This window comes from Jaculus jaculus, chromosome X (genome assembly GCF_020740685.1).
Source record: "Jaculus jaculus isolate mJacJac1 chromosome X, mJacJac1.mat.Y.cur, whole genome shotgun sequence".
In the NCBI taxonomy this organism is placed as follows: domain Eukaryota; kingdom Metazoa; phylum Chordata; class Mammalia; order Rodentia; family Dipodidae; genus Jaculus; species Jaculus jaculus.
In genome coordinates this window covers 22,903,449-22,919,144 of record NC_059125.1, presented here as the reverse complement: position 1 = coordinate 22,919,144, position 15,696 = coordinate 22,903,449, and the positions used below count along the sequence as shown (strand labels likewise).

Below are 15,696 nucleotides of genomic sequence, written 5' to 3'. Positions count from 1 at the left end.
AATATTAGTTGTGATATTCTCTTTTTGAATATAATATCCCCTTACACTACTCACATAGTGATATTGAATTACTTGCATTTGCTTGCTTGTCATAAACTAAACTTACTTCTCCTTAACTTTCTAAACAGCTTTGTTGGATATAGTATCCTGGGTTGACAAGTTTTTAATATTATTCTTTTCAAACTCTGAATATATCAGCCTGTTCTCCCATAGTCTGCAAAGTTACTGATGAGAGGTTTGCAGTAAATATAGTGGGGAGTCTTTTCATGTAACTTGATACTTGTATTACTATCATAAGAAGTTGGGTTGTACTTATAATGGTACAATTATGATGTCTCTAGTAAGATTTAAAAAATATATTGACAACTTCTATACTTAAAGACAATAAACCATGATATTTTCCTCACCTCCCCCATTTTCCTCTTCACAACTCTGCTCTCCATCATATCTCCTCCCTCTCTCTTTAGTCTCTCTTTTATTTTGATGTCATCGTCTTTTTCTCCTATGATGAGGGTCTTATTAAGGTATTGCTAGGCACTGTGAAGTCATGGATATTAAGGCCAAATTCTGTCTGGGCAGTTATATTGGAAGGGGTGGTACCTTGCCTTTGGCTCTTACATTGTTTCTGCCACATCTTCTGCAATGGACCCTGAGACTTGGAGAGTTTGATAGAAATGCTTCAGTGCTGATCACTCCCCTAAGAGGAAATTTTGTTGATCAAATGTATTAGGAATTCTTTGAGCTTCTTTTTCCTGGCTATCAGTATCCTCAGAATTTGGAAAGCTATAGTTACTGTTATTTTTCTTTTCTGTTCTTCCTTCCTTCCTCCCTCCCTCCCTTCTTTCTTTCCTTTGTTTAGATTTTCTCAGCCAAGCTGTTATGCAGCCAATGATGATATTAAACTTCTCAAGTGCTAAGGTTACAGGCATTTGCCACTATTGCTACAATTTCATTGAGTAGATTTTCTGTGCATTATTTGTGATTTTCTCCTTGTGAAATATCTATAACAAATACACTTGTTTGTTCATTAGATGTCCCTGGTGTTTGTATTTATGTTTTATTTACTTTTTATGACTGTATTTTAATTAATTTTTATTATTTACATAGATTATAGTCTTATTTCCCTTCTTTCCCAATCCTCATTTCCCTGAAGGTCCTCCTCAGAGAAGTTATTGGTGTTCACTGTGGTGTGATTAGAGGCTCAGTCTACTTGTGTAGTAGCTTAGAAATTACTCCTTCTACTCAATCTAATACGTTGTGGAAGATCTAAACTATGCATTCTTATCTCATTTACAGAGCCAAAATTCTCATCTGTTTCTATCATCTCAATTTCTTTGTTGGAGTTCACACTCAGATTATTGACTGTCTTCCTCATTTCATTGAAATAGATGTCTGTATGCTGAGATATGTCATTAAGTTTCCAAAAAATATCATTATTTTTGTTTCTTTTACAGACACTTTATCCACTTTATCAATTTTCTTTGTAAGGGGTCTGCTGCTAGAGTGTTTTTGGTTTATTGTAGCTGTCATATTAGCTTTCAAATTCATGTTCCTTGTAAGTCTGTGACAGACCCACTGTATCTGCAAATTTTACAGGGTAATTTTTGAACTAAAATATTTTTCTCCTGCTGCCTTGTCCTAGGGTACCACTTGAGTGAGCTATTAGCATGTTCCAGCCCCCATGTGGTTCTTAGCTACACAGAGACATCATATCAGTCTTGGCTTTCCAAACCTGTAAGGTAATGCTGAGTCATGCTTAGGGTATAATTGTACCCAGTAGTTTAGTCTGTACAGCTTCTTCAATTATACATTGTGGATATCTCAACTCCTGTTACTATAAGAGTTTCATGGATTGTTCCACCAGCTGGGATGAAGTTGTCTTAAATAGATTGTGTTTACTTGCATATCTGAAGTGTGGGACTCATGTCAATTTCTGTTGTAGTTACCTTCTTGTTGCTGGATGAAAACATGCAAACAGGAGCAGCTGAAGGGAGGAAAGGTTTTTATCTTGCCTTACAGTTTTAACAGGGAGCTTCACGATGGCAGGGAAAATTGTGGCATGAGAAGAAACTGAACATTACCCCTGCCACAGCAGGTGGAAAATATCAGGAGAGTGAGCCATTTAAGACTGATAAACTAGGGGCTAGTAAACCTCAAGGTTCACCCTCAGCAACACATCTTCTCCTGCCATAAGCTAGGGACCAAACATTCAGAAAACAGGAGTGTATGTGGGACGTGTTATGCATACCATCACAATTTTCATGCATTGAATACCACTGTCTTATTCTTGTATACCTTAGGCATGGTAAAACTATCAAGGAAGCAAAGATATTTATCTGCTTGGAATATCCATTCTTGGGAAGGTCATATTTGACAGGCCCAGACTGCTACAATGAAATGTGTCTACTCAAGAATATTAACTTCATAGTTACTAGATCATGTTGTTATGCCCTATTTTATTCTAGTCACTACCCAAGGGTAGAAATAGTAACTTTACTGGGTTTCATTCCACCAATGTGTTCAGTTGAGGCTTTGCAGCATCTTCCCAAGTTTAAAGGTTTCTGGGGTGGGAAGTAGCATCATTCTACTTGATCAGCGCTTTGTTGAGACTAGAAACTCAAGAAAGGCTGATGACCCACTTCCTTAGTTCATGGGTGGAGTGGGCAGAGTCTGCTATATGTTTCTTTGGATCTGCCTATCCATATCTCAGGAGTATCAGTAAACTTAAAAACTCAGTGGAAGCTACTGGGCTGTTCCATGCAGCTGATAGGTGAGGTTGTCATGTACTTTACAAGAGTATGTAGGGCAAGTCACTAAAAAAGGGCTGTTGGGCTAATTTCAGAGCTTGTGAGTGGTTGGATAGTGCTGAACAGCTGCTGTATGTGGCAGCAGAAAAGCAGAAAGGACTAGCTGGTTGCTTACTGGGGCAAGAAGTGAGGTGTTAATGGTGCTCATCTACTTCCTAGGGCCTCACTGGACTGAAATGCTCAGTACTGGTTGCCTGATTGCTTTCCAGAGCTGTTGGAAGATTGACAATGGACCTTAACATATAGTTAATTTGTAGGGTTGGGTGAGTTGGAGTTTCTAGAGGCATTTATCTTCAAACCTCAGAGGATCCCAGGTTGACAGGATGTCAATATAGCTCCAATCATCAGTAAATTAAGTCAGGGAGAATATATGGGTTTGTATCTTTCTGTAATAAATTCAGTCTAGTGATGAAGAAATCCTTTACCATTTCATCCGTGACTCTGACACTTTCCTCCTGTTATAAAGGACATCTTGTTTGCTAAAGTATTTTTGATCAGCAGTTTTGTTGTTGTTGATGGTTATTATTACTGTGATTGTTGTTTTAGGAATTAGTATGAAAGTTTTATTGAGAAATGTGGTAATAAACTTATTAAGTTTTTTGTATATGATCATATTATTTTCTTTTGCATATTTTGAAATTTTGGTATCTGACTTTAGACAATTTGGTTGTGGCTTATTTCAGGACAATTTTTTAAAATGACCTTTGTTAAAAATCACCAAACTTCATGAATCTGAACATTCACACTATGATAAACTTTTGTTAAATATTGAAATTTTATTTTTTTAAATAAGGTCTGCTTCTCCACCTTTTCCCCAAGATCAAGTGTAAAATATACTTTTTTCTCTGTCTTCACCTTTAGTACCTTTTGTTCCCTTAACTTTATAATTTCATGTGACCTGCATTGGAATTCAATGTTTCTTCTGCATAACTGAATCTACTATAGAAGCTTTCTGTTGAATTTTTCAATTTTGTAATTGCCTTTTAAACTCCAGAATGTTTGGATCTTTTCTATGGTTTCTATTATCTTATTAACAATATATTTCATGCATTTTTTCCTTGATGATTATTTTGAATTCTTTGTCAGGTAACTTGTAAAGAACCATTTCTTTAGAGTCAGAGTTTTTGTTTGTTTTGTTTTTGAGGTAGGGTCTCACTCTAGCCCAGGCTGACCTGGAAATCCCTCCTTCTACCTCAGCCTCCCAAGTGCTAGGATTAAAGGTGTGAAACACCATACCTGGCTTTAGAGTCAGAGTTTTATTAGATCACTTAGGTAGTATCATGTTAAGCTAATTCTGGATATGTGTAGCTTTTCTTGATGTCTGCACATTTGTAAGAAAGAAACATAGAGTTTTTAAGATTTTTTCACATGGTATAGTTTGTGCAGTGACTCTAAACGAACTGCAACAGCCTCCTGCGCAAAATGGATTGTATCCCTTCATAGTTCAGCAGGACTAGAGATAAACTCTGTAGCTCCTACTACATCTCCAGTTGGTGGGTATGTTAGTAGGGATTGAGGCAGTATGGATTTGAAAAAGACTGTTTCTAGATCCTTCATCAAGGATCTGACACTGAGATAAGGATCCATTTCAGGGTACAAATTTGGGTTTCCATATAATAGAGAACACCATTAAATACACAGCTGTGTGTTGCTGAGTTTGAATGGGAGTGGAGCTGGCTCATAGAAATATATTATAATCTCCAATCAGGTAAAGGTTGGTAGACTTCCCTTTTGTAGGCTGAGAAGAGCATTTCTCCTGACATTCGCTGGACAGACAGGACTGTTTCAAGCCCATGGCTAAGATAGTTAGAGCTAGGTCATGAAGTGTTTCAAGATACATAGCCAGGGTTGAGGTTCATGGACCTATTATAGAAGACACAAGAAAAAATGATTCCTCTTTGTTATTTTGGCAGGTAATGGTGATGGCAGCAACAAGAACAAATGTGGCCCTACCAAAATCCACAGGAGAGAGGGAAGTTTCTGAATATAACCATGTTCAGAAACCTTGCTGTCTGGATGCCAGACTGCCTTTTTCTAGCAGTCCTTTCTTGTATGTGGGCTCCATTGAGGGTTTTCCAATCCCCTGCATCTCCTGCAAAGTCACAGTTTATGCCTTTATTTAAAGGCATAGAAATAAATACCAAATTGTTGGGGATGGGGATAAAGTATAGGTATACTCTATTCTGTAATATGATGGTATTACAACAAGTCTAATTTCAAAATAATTTTATTTATTTACGAGAGAGAGAGAGAGAGAGAGAGAGAGAGAGAGAGAGAGAGAGAGATTGAGATTGAGATTGAGTATGTATTGCCCCAGGACATTCTTGCCACTGCAAATGAACTTCAGATGCATGTACCACTTTGTATATCTGGATTTACTTAGGTATTGGAGAATCAAACCTGAGCCTGCAGAATTTGCATTCAAGTGCTTTTAACCACTGCGTCCTCCACCCTAAATCTTATTTATATTAGAAAAAAATTAAAGAAGAAATAATGTAAGTTCTGCTTTGATTAGAAGTTAGGCAATTTTGATGAGACATTTCTGGTAGTAATGACATGTTTCACATTTCAGTGATCTTCCTTTCTATGAAAACTACCTGCTCCCGTTCCGGGCTTGGGTCTCGTTCTGCTGGGTCTCCTCCTGGGATCTTTCCAGTCTTATGCATTGGAAGTTAATTTAACAAACTCAGAAAATGCCACCTGCCTTTATGCAAAATGGCATATGAATTTCACAATATCGTATGAAACTACAAACAAAACTCAGAAAACTGTACCCATTCCAGACCCTGACAGTGCAACATATGATGGAAGCAGTTGTGGGGATGACAAGAATGGTGCCAAAATAGTGTCACACTTTGGACCTGCTTTAACCTGGACTGTGAATTTTACCAAGAAGGCACCTAATTATTTAATTGACAGCATCCTATTTTCCTATGATCTTAGCAATAACACACTATTTCCTGATGCCAAAGAAAAAGGAATTATTACTGTTGATGACTCAGTGGCACTTGAAGTTCCACTGAATAACATGTTTAGGTGCAAGAGTTTAACAACTGACAGAAGGGATTCTGTTGTCCAAACATATTGGGATGTTTTTGTACAAGCTTTTGTCCAAAATGGCACAGTGAGCAAAAAAGAATATTTGTGCAAGAATGATTGGCCTGCCACCACGGTAGCACCCATCATTCACACCACCGAGCCATCTCCTACTACAACACCCACCCCAAAAGGAAAACCAGAGGTTGGAAACTACACGGTTAGTCATGGTAATGACACCTGTCTGCTGGCTACCATGGGGCTGCAGCTGAACATCACTCAGGAGAAGGTTTCCTCAGTTTTTAACATCAACCCCAAAACAACTAGCTTCACTGGCAGCTGCCAGCCTCAAACTGCTCAACTTCGACTGAACAACAGCAGGATTCAGTATCTCGACTTTGTCTTCGCTGTGAAAAATGAAAACCGATTCTATCTGAAAGAAGTGAATGTCAGCATGTATTTGGATAATGGTTCTGTTTTTAGTGTTGCAAATAACAACCTTAGCTCCTGGGATGCCCCTCTGGGGAGTTCATATATGTGCAACAAAGAGCAGGTTGTTGCAGTGTCTGGAACATTTCGCATAAACACCTTCAATCTAAGGAATCAACCTTTCAATGTGACAGGAGGAAAGTATTCTACAGCTCAAGACTGCAGTGCAGATGACGACAACTTCCTTGTGCCCATAGCGGTGGGAGCAGCCTTGGCAGGAGTGCTTATTCTAGTGTTGCTGGCTTATTTTATTGGTCTCAATCGCCATCATGCTGGATATGAGCAGTTTTAGAACATGCAACCTGATTGATATAAACACATGCAAATAACAAGATTTTCTTGCTTGTTAGTGTACTAAACACTTTGCTCCTTAAAATAGATATGTTGAATGAACTCTTCATTATTAAATCAGTCTTAGAATTCTGAGATTAGTCATTATTAATAAAAAATGGTTCTCTTTTGATCCCTTTAAAATAGAAAGTATTGGGTTTACTGATCCTGAAGACACGTTTGTTATAAAAGCCATTTGTGTTTAATGTTTCAAGGTTTGTCTTAAGCTTTGGCCAAATTTTAATTCTAGCCTAAGATGCCTTAAACCTACTAACATGACCATTATAAGAATAAAATATGCAGTTGTTTCTTACTGGAATTAATAAGTACTATTTCATTACTGGTGTTCCATTTTTAACAACTATTCTGATGTTAGATCATCACTATTACTTGCATACATTTCATGGCATGAATACCACCTAGATGTACTCAAACTTGGTTTTCAGTGGAATGAATAGACTGTTTCCAGAGCCATCCACTTTTTTTTATTGTTTCATTTTGTGTTTTTTTTTTCCAAGGTAGGGTCTCACTCTAGCCCAGGCTGACCTGGAATTCACTACGTAGTCTCAGGGTGACCTCGAACTCACAGTGTCCTCCTACTTCTGCCTCCTGAGTGCTGAGATTAAAGGAGTGTGGCATTATGCTTGGCTGCCATCCACATTTTTATTATTCTTTTGTTTTTTTTTGAGGTACGGTCTCATTCTAGTCCAGGCTGACCTGGATCTCATTCTTTAGTCTCAGGTTGGCCTTGAACTCACTGTGATCCTTCTACCTCTGCCTCTGGAGTGCTGGGATTAAAGGTGTGTGCGACCATGCCCGGCCCACATTTTTTAAGGCGGTGACTTTTGTTGATTGTTTTGAGTCCAAGTTAAGGATGGAATAGGTATCTCAAGCTTGTGACTTTTTCCCATAGGTACCAAGCTGACTTAAGAGGCTACTGTAGATTTAAACTGCCTTCATAATTAGAGGTTTTTAAAAAACTTTTTTGAGACAAGGAGAATGTTGCTGTGTAGTATAAGCTGGCTGCAAACTTACAACAATCCTCTTGCCTTGGCCTGATGAGTGCTGACATTACAGTTATGTACTACCATGCTTAGCCTGGGCTTTTTGTTGTTGTTATTATTGTTCATTATTCAGCAATAAAGACTTAAAAGATTAAAAAAAAAAAAACTACCTGATTGTTTACTTTACAAATCTATCCCTGAGTGTAGCTCTTTGGTTATGCCAGAATGACCTTGGGCTAGTAACAAACACTATGGGGATCAATAAGATAATTTCACCTAGGAGTTTCAAGAAAGAGACAAGCAACTTGAGTTATGTTAAATACAGGTACTCATATTGATGAAGCAACTCTACTGTTTTTTCAGAAGTCCACTTTACTCTTGCTTTTTTCTGTAAGTTCTTTCTGTATCCTTGCAACTATTTATATTGGTCAGTTTAATTAGAGTTACTTTCTACTACTTTCAACCATAATTTCAGAATTTATTTCTTTTATTTCATCAATGCTAAGAACATTTTGTGGTAAAAATGTTGGAATGAGTATAATTTTATTTTAGAAAATGACAAAGCTACAAGATAGTGAGGTTTAATCAAAACAATGTTTAAACTCCAGAGTATATCCATATACTGGAATTATTTAAGAAAATACCAAGTTCTTCATTTAAGTTCTAATGGGGAGTTCAATATCTATATATAGGAGAAATCAATGATTTCTGGGAAGCAAATCAATATTTATTCAAAATATAATAGATTTGAAAAAAATTAGGACAAGGAGAAAATCTGTCCATTTGATAGTGTTAGCTGCTTACAATATACCTTTATATAATTTTTTTATTTTCAAAATACTTAACCATGACTTTTTCATTTTGACCTACTATCTAATATAAATATACACAGTTTCTCACAGAAAAATTCTAGCACAATGAATGCTTTTAATCAAGATTGTTTTGAGGGCAGGAAAACTCCCCAGCATTTAAGTTCTAGGCCTCTGAAATTGAATCTAAATTATAACTGCTTCCTTAGAAGTTGAAAAATACCCTCAGTAAAAAAATCAAGTGTGTGTTAATAATACAGGATTTACTTGCCCAAATGTTTTTTTTTTTTTTTTCTGTTCATTTTTATTTATTTATTTGAGAGTGACACACAGAGAAAGAGGCAGATAGAGTGAGAGAGAGAGAGGGGGAGGGGGAGAGAATGGGCACTCCATGACCTGCAGCCACTGCAAACGAACTCCAGACGCGTGCGCCCCCTTGTGCATCTGGCTAACGTGGGTCCTGGAGAATCGAGCCTCGAACGGGGGTCCTCAGGCTTCACAGGCAAGCATTTAACCGCTAAGCCATCTCTCCAGCCCCCAAATGTATTTTAACATGGGTCTGAATGCAGTTTACTTTCTGATGGTCCATAGGAGTTGTAAGTCAAGAACAGATGCAATCTGAAAGAGGTATAGCTACTGCAGTACCTCCAACCCTGACTTGTAGTCACATTGAGAAAGACATTCACATATTCTGTCTTCATACTTAGGTTACCATAGAAATCCCTAATGGAATTCATTTCCATTGTGAATTTGTTTTATAGACTTCAAAATAAAATAGTTAATAGGTAAGTATGTTGATAGATAGATTATATATGTATATAATATCTATCTACATATAAATATAAATATATAAATAATTATAAATATATATATATAATTAGACATGGCATTAATTAATTGGCCTTTAAAACACAAATAACAATAATGTTCAATTTTATCATATGTTACTACTTTCACATTTTTCATATTCTAAACAAAATACCACTGATAGGAAAAGCCTATGCTCTAATTCCAGCCATCTTCTGCAATAGAAGGTTTGACTATGTTAATTCTACAGTTATTCATAGAATGACACCTCACAATCCCCTCCAATCATGTAAAAATTTTGCTATAAAATTTGCATAATAACTCCAAAATCTCCCTGGTTCAGAAGTAATGTTTATTACTGATCAAGGATCACTGGGGAAGGTGTAGTGACTAAATTCAGGGTAGAATTTAGTATTGATTGACTTCTTCTTCTGGGATCATGTTTGAAGAATGCCTCCTATCTATATATGAGGTATTCTCATTCATAAAAAGAGGATAGCAGAGCTGACAGAGATATAAAGTACCTCCACAGTGAGCTTTTGATCAGAGAGACCTACAAATCTAGACCCAAACGGCAATGGTACCATAAAATTCTACTTCCTAAAAGGCATAACAAATGGTTGAACCTTCACCAGGCCCTTACAGGGAACACCTAAACCACAAGACACTGGAGAGGGTATGATGAAGACTAATCTTAATCTTCTATACCTTTCCTCCCTCCCTCTCTTCTCTCTAACTCTTGTATATTAGTTATCTTGTTCCTCCTTTGCTTAGTTTGCACTGACCTGTAACTCCCAGTACCAGCATGTGGCTATCATCCACAAAGAGCTTTTGATCAGAGAGACCTACAAGGTTTACTAAAAGACAGACAGATTTCTGTCAGAGTACTTGATAACCCACCAAAGGTTAGTGGTAAGACCCTACTGCTGAAGACACCTTATGTGGTTAACATGTAAAATGGAATGGCATGGCTGGAAGCTGGAACAGAGTCAGTCCCCAGACAGTCAGCACGTCTAGCCAGAGGGTGCTACATGGGTGACTTGGGGAAAAGACCAATATCTGTCCAAGCAACTCATGGTCTAATCTACTTAGCAGCAAATAACCTGTTGTGATACCCACGCAAGTGCAATAGTGGCACACAGTCATGGTGGGAAACCAACTGCTCTTGATTTGGCTAACTGATCCCCTCAGTGGTACAGGACCCATAGCTGGAGCTGGGAAACAAGTCAGAACCATATCCAAACATAAGCCTACTCTCCAGTATCAAGGTACCATCAATCATGGGCTACAAGAGGGCCTACACCTATTAAATTATAAAAAAAAAAAAAGTAAAGTTTATCTCATTTGTCCTGGTGCTAACTTACTCTCCATTGGAGAATCTGCTTCTTTTTTTCAGATATATGTAGATCCTAAGGAGAGAGCCACCCCATCATACCTCAAAAGGGCCCTGGCTGAAAATAAGAAAAATTGGCAAAGAAAGCAATGGCCCTGTTTTCCTGGTGAACCAGGTACCAGAAAAAGGGGAAGGAAATCAACACAGAGAAAAATCAACTCCTACCAAATCAGAGAGCCAGAGCCTCAGAGGCCCCCAACACCTCATCACTGAAGAAGACCAAAAATGAACCCAACATGGCTCAGGGAAATTTTGTGGAAGAGGCCGTGGAAAGAATGTCAGAGCCACATGTTGGGTCATGATGCAGAGACATTTATCTTACCCATAAATGTGTGCTAACTCCACAATGCAGGACCCATATACCTCAACAAGGAGGGGAAAGGGGAGGGGGTAGGTCATGGATGAGCCTAATAATGGTACCAAACTGACTGTATTTGCTGAATACAAAACTAATTAATAAATAAAATAAAATGAAATAAAATATCTTCAACAACAACAACAAACAAACAAAAAAGAAGTACCTCTTAAAAATTTCCTTCAGAACTAGCTCCATTAGAACTGAAATATTATCAATTGTTTCTATCTTCCTGTGCATAATTGGCCAAAATTATTTTAAGTGGCACAGTGAGTCATCAAAAAAGACAAGACTGTAAAGGATAAGATAAGAGGTTTGGGATGAGATCCTACCACTTCAGCTTTGTTGGGTGATGACTGAAATTTTCCTAAGCTATAGTGTTATATATGTTTTATTTTTGTTCCCAAAAGAATCTCAAGATATCCTGCTGTATTTTCAGGTGAACAAAATGAACACTTGTCAGGTTTGAGAACATAACTTTTCAATAAAAAAGTAAGAGGATTTTAAAATCTTCATGAGTTTGAGGAAGATTGTGATTATCATATGTGTAAATAGCTCAAATGTTGTTTCAGTCCACTATCTTGATCATTTATTCTTGATCCATTTGATGTTAATTTTCTTCATCATACATCAATGCTGTATATCTAATATCCTAATGAATACCTTAAATATAACAAATTTAAACTTGAAGTTTAATTGAAAATAAGTGACATATGCTCATAAACTTATTGTGTTTATTTTAAGTGAAAAAATTAAAATTGACATTCATTTCCTCAAAAAGTTTTTTCCTTGTCCCAGGCATGTTTCTCATGTGTCACTTCATAGAACATACAATCAATGATGACAATTAAGATGCTGTTTATTGCTATGTTTTATTTTTCCTAGCCTAATTAAAATCATTGAGAGTGAAATTATTGGTTCTGGAATGTTCCTTATTAATATGTGAACAGGGCTGGAGAGATGGCTTAGCGGTTAAGCGCTTGCCTGTGAAGCCTAAGGACCCCGGTTCGAGGCTCGGTTCCCCAGGTCCCACGTTAGCCAGATGCACAGGGGGGGCGCACGCGTCTGGAGTTCCTTTGCAGTGGCTGGAAGCCCTGGCACGCCCATTCTCTCTCTCCCTCTATCTGTCTTTCTCTCTGTGTCTGTCGCTCTCAAATAAATAAATTAAAAATTAAAAAAAAATATGTGAATAGAAACAAATTTGTGATTTTAGAGAGCTTGCATGAAAAGAGTAGCCATTGCATAGCACATGATAAGTAAACTTTTATTTGTTAACTGCCTCAGGCTGCTTAACTCAGAATACTAAATTGTAGACAGCATCTTAGCTTGCTGAGATAACTTTAGCTTGAAAGGGCCACTATATCACTGCATTACGCTGTTTACAAAAAAGAAAAGAAGCTGTACAGGGGGACTTCCGGCCAAGATGGCGACCGCCTAGCTGCACTCCAGATAACATGGAAAAAAAAAAGGCAAGTATATAAGGGCAATTAGGATTTTTTGCAAGAGGGAGGGCACAGATAGGGGACAAACAGGGAAGCACACACCCCCGCACCCCGCGCCCCCTGCTCCCCCTGCGCCCCCGCGCCCCCCCCGCGTGCCCCGCACCCCCCCACTGCATGAGCCCCTGAACACCCCACGCCCCTGCACCCCCCGCATGCCCCGCACCCCCCCCACCACGCACCCCGTGCCCCTCGCCCACCCGACGCGCGGCCCCGCGCCCCCTGCACCCTGCCGCACCCCGCCGCACCCTGCACGCCCCGCCCTGTGCACCCGGTGCCCTGGCACGCCCCCCCCTTTGTGCCCCATGCCCCTCCCCGCACCCCGTATGCCCCGTCGCGCCCCGAGCCCACAGCGCGCCCCGCGCCACCCAAGCACCTGCAGTGCCCCCCACGCACCCTGTGAGGCTGTGCTCTGATCGGGCACCCACCAGCCATGCCAGCCAGCCTGCTGCACTGAAGCTGCCACCTCCTACCTCTGCTCTTGTTCTCTGATCCTGCGAGTTGACCAGCCAGGTGGTTCTCAGTTTGCAGGCCCGCCATGAGTGGTTGGCTACCAGATCCCCTGCTGCTGTGCTCACATCACTTGCCGCCGGTCAGCTTCTGCTGTGTCCTGATCCCGTGCCCACATCAGCTGCCTCTGCACTACAATTTCATGTGCAGCGGGCCCAGTCCCACAGCAAGGGCCACACAAGTCCATACTGAGTCAATAACGCCAGCACAGGAGCCATCCCCTACCTGTACATCGCCACCCATCCCCCACTCCCCTGAGGTGGGAGAGCGCAGACTGTTTACAGGTCCCAGTGTTCCCAGCCACAGTTTGGGCAGCTTCAGGGCTTGCTTCCTCAGTCCCCTTTCAAGCTTGAAGGCAGGCAGCTTACGTACATTACTGGGTGAGAATTCAGGCAACTTTGGCGCCCCTGTCAGGCTATAGATAGGTGGCTTTGGCAAGAGAGAGCAAAAACACAGGCTGCTTGCCAACTGTCCCAGGCTGCCTTGGATTCTCATTGAGCTAGAACCCAGAATGGTCCACCCACCTACCTGCCCATACACTGTCATGGGTAGACCACAGCACAAAAGAAAAAACATGAAAAATAAAAAGCAAGAAAATTCAGATAGATCACCCATTCCAACAAGGATTACATCTAACCAAAGCATAGAAGAGTATTTAGGATCAGAACATCAAGTGGAAGCTATGAGCAATGCAACACTGACAATCTTACTGCTAGAATTTCCAGGAAAGCAACAAAGGACCGATAATCGTGTGGATTCTACCATCACTAAGCTACAGCACTATGATAAGACATTGGAAGGAATTCAAAGAGAGCTAAGAGAGTTGAGGGAGAGTGAAAAAAAAGAGGACCTTAAAAATCAGCTGGCCACACTAAATGAAAACATAAAGAAATGAAAGGATGAATTCCAAGAATCACCAAGAAAATCAGAAAATGAGGTGAAAAGGGAGCTGGACAGAGCAATGAAAGACATACAAAGGAAAGTAGTAGAAAATGCAAACTTAATTGAACAAGTCCAAAACTCTCTAGAGGCTCTCAAGAATAGAGTCAGCGAAGTGGAGGATAGAAACTCTGATCTGGAAGACAGGATGGAAGAAATAGTTCGAGAGTTCAAAAATTTCAGTAAGTTCAAAAGTTCCTGTGAACAGAACATGAGGGAATTGTGGGATACACTTAAACGTTCTAATATCAGAATCATTGGAATACCAGAAGGAGAAGAATTTCAATCCAAAGGGATGGAGAACTTATTTAACACAATAATTGAAGAAAACTCCCCCCGTCTCTTAAAAGAAAGGCCCATCAAGATACAAGAAGCAAGCAGAACTCCTAACCGACTAGACCAAAGGAGAAACTCCCCAAGACATATTATCATTAAGACTCTAAACATTGACACCAAAGAAAAAATCCTGAAAGCAGCTAGGGAAAAACAGCACACCACTTTCAAAGGAAACCCCATCAGAATTACTTCAGACCTCTCAATGGAAACCCTGAAAGCTAAAGGGCCTGGAATGAAACCTTCCAAGCTCTAAGAAACTATGGCTTCCAACCCAAACTACTCTACCCGGCAAAACTCTCCCTTATAATAGATGGTGAAAGGAAAACTTTCCATGACAAAACTCAGCTTTACAATTACATGAACACAAAACCAAACCTACAGAAAGTATTCCAGGAAATTCCCCACAGAGAAGAAACAAATAACCAAACACAAATGCCTACAAGAAGCAGATCACAGCAACCAAACCCAGAGTAGACAGAAAAAAATTTAAATTCCATGGAAATGCCAACACACCTCTACCACCACAACATAATAGGAATCAAATCAAATCTCACAGTCATCACCCTAAATATTAATGGCCTTAATTCACCAATCAAGAGACATAAGCTAACAGGTGGATCAAAAAATTAGACCCCTCAATCTGCTGCCTTCAAGAAATCCACCTTACCACGAAAGACAGAAACCTCCTCAGAATGAAAGGGTGGAAAACAATATTCCAAGAAAATGGGAATAAGAAACAAGCAGATGTAGCTATATTAATATCAGATAAAATTGACTTCAAACCAAAAAAAATCAAAAAAGACAGAGAAGGCGACTTCCTAATTATAAAGGGAACAATCCATCAAGGCGATATTACAATCATAAATGTGTATGCACCAAACACAGGGACACCAAAGTTCATAAAACAAAACCTACTTGACAATAAAACAGAAATAACCACCAACACCATCATAGCTGGGGACTTTAACACACCATTATCAGTAATAGACAGACCATCCAAACAGAAGCTCATCAGGGAAGTAAGAGAGCTCAACAAAACCATAGAGCACTTAGACCTAACAGACATCTACAGAACTTTCCATCCCAAATCCACAGACTACACATTCTTCTCTGCAGCCCATGGAACATTCTCTAAAATAGAACATATACTGGGTCACAAAGACTGCCTCCACATATTTAGGAAAATCAACATAATTCCCTTCATGATATCAGATCATAATGCTATATTTCTAGAAATCAACAACAAAAAAACACCAACAAGAACACCAATGGCATCTGGAAAATGAATAGCGCACTCTTAAGCAATAAATGGATAGTGGATGAAATAAAAAATGAAATTGCAAAAATCCTGGAATTGAATGACAATGAGAACACATCATACC

At 39.3% G+C, this 15,696-nt stretch overlaps 1 protein-coding gene across 1 annotated transcript; it reads left to right on the top strand.

Moving 5' to 3' along the window:
* Nucleotides 1–5,397: 5,397 nt before the first annotated feature.
* Nucleotides 5,398–6,643, top strand: LOC101600661 (lysosome-associated membrane glycoprotein 2-like; the record flags this gene model as incomplete). The annotated part of the gene is made up of 1 exon (XM_012949918.2): nt 5,398–6,643. A coding segment is annotated over one exon (1,227 nt), but the record flags the coding sequence as incomplete, so codon positions are not given.
* Between the last annotated feature and the right edge of the window lie 9,053 nt (nt 6,644–15,696).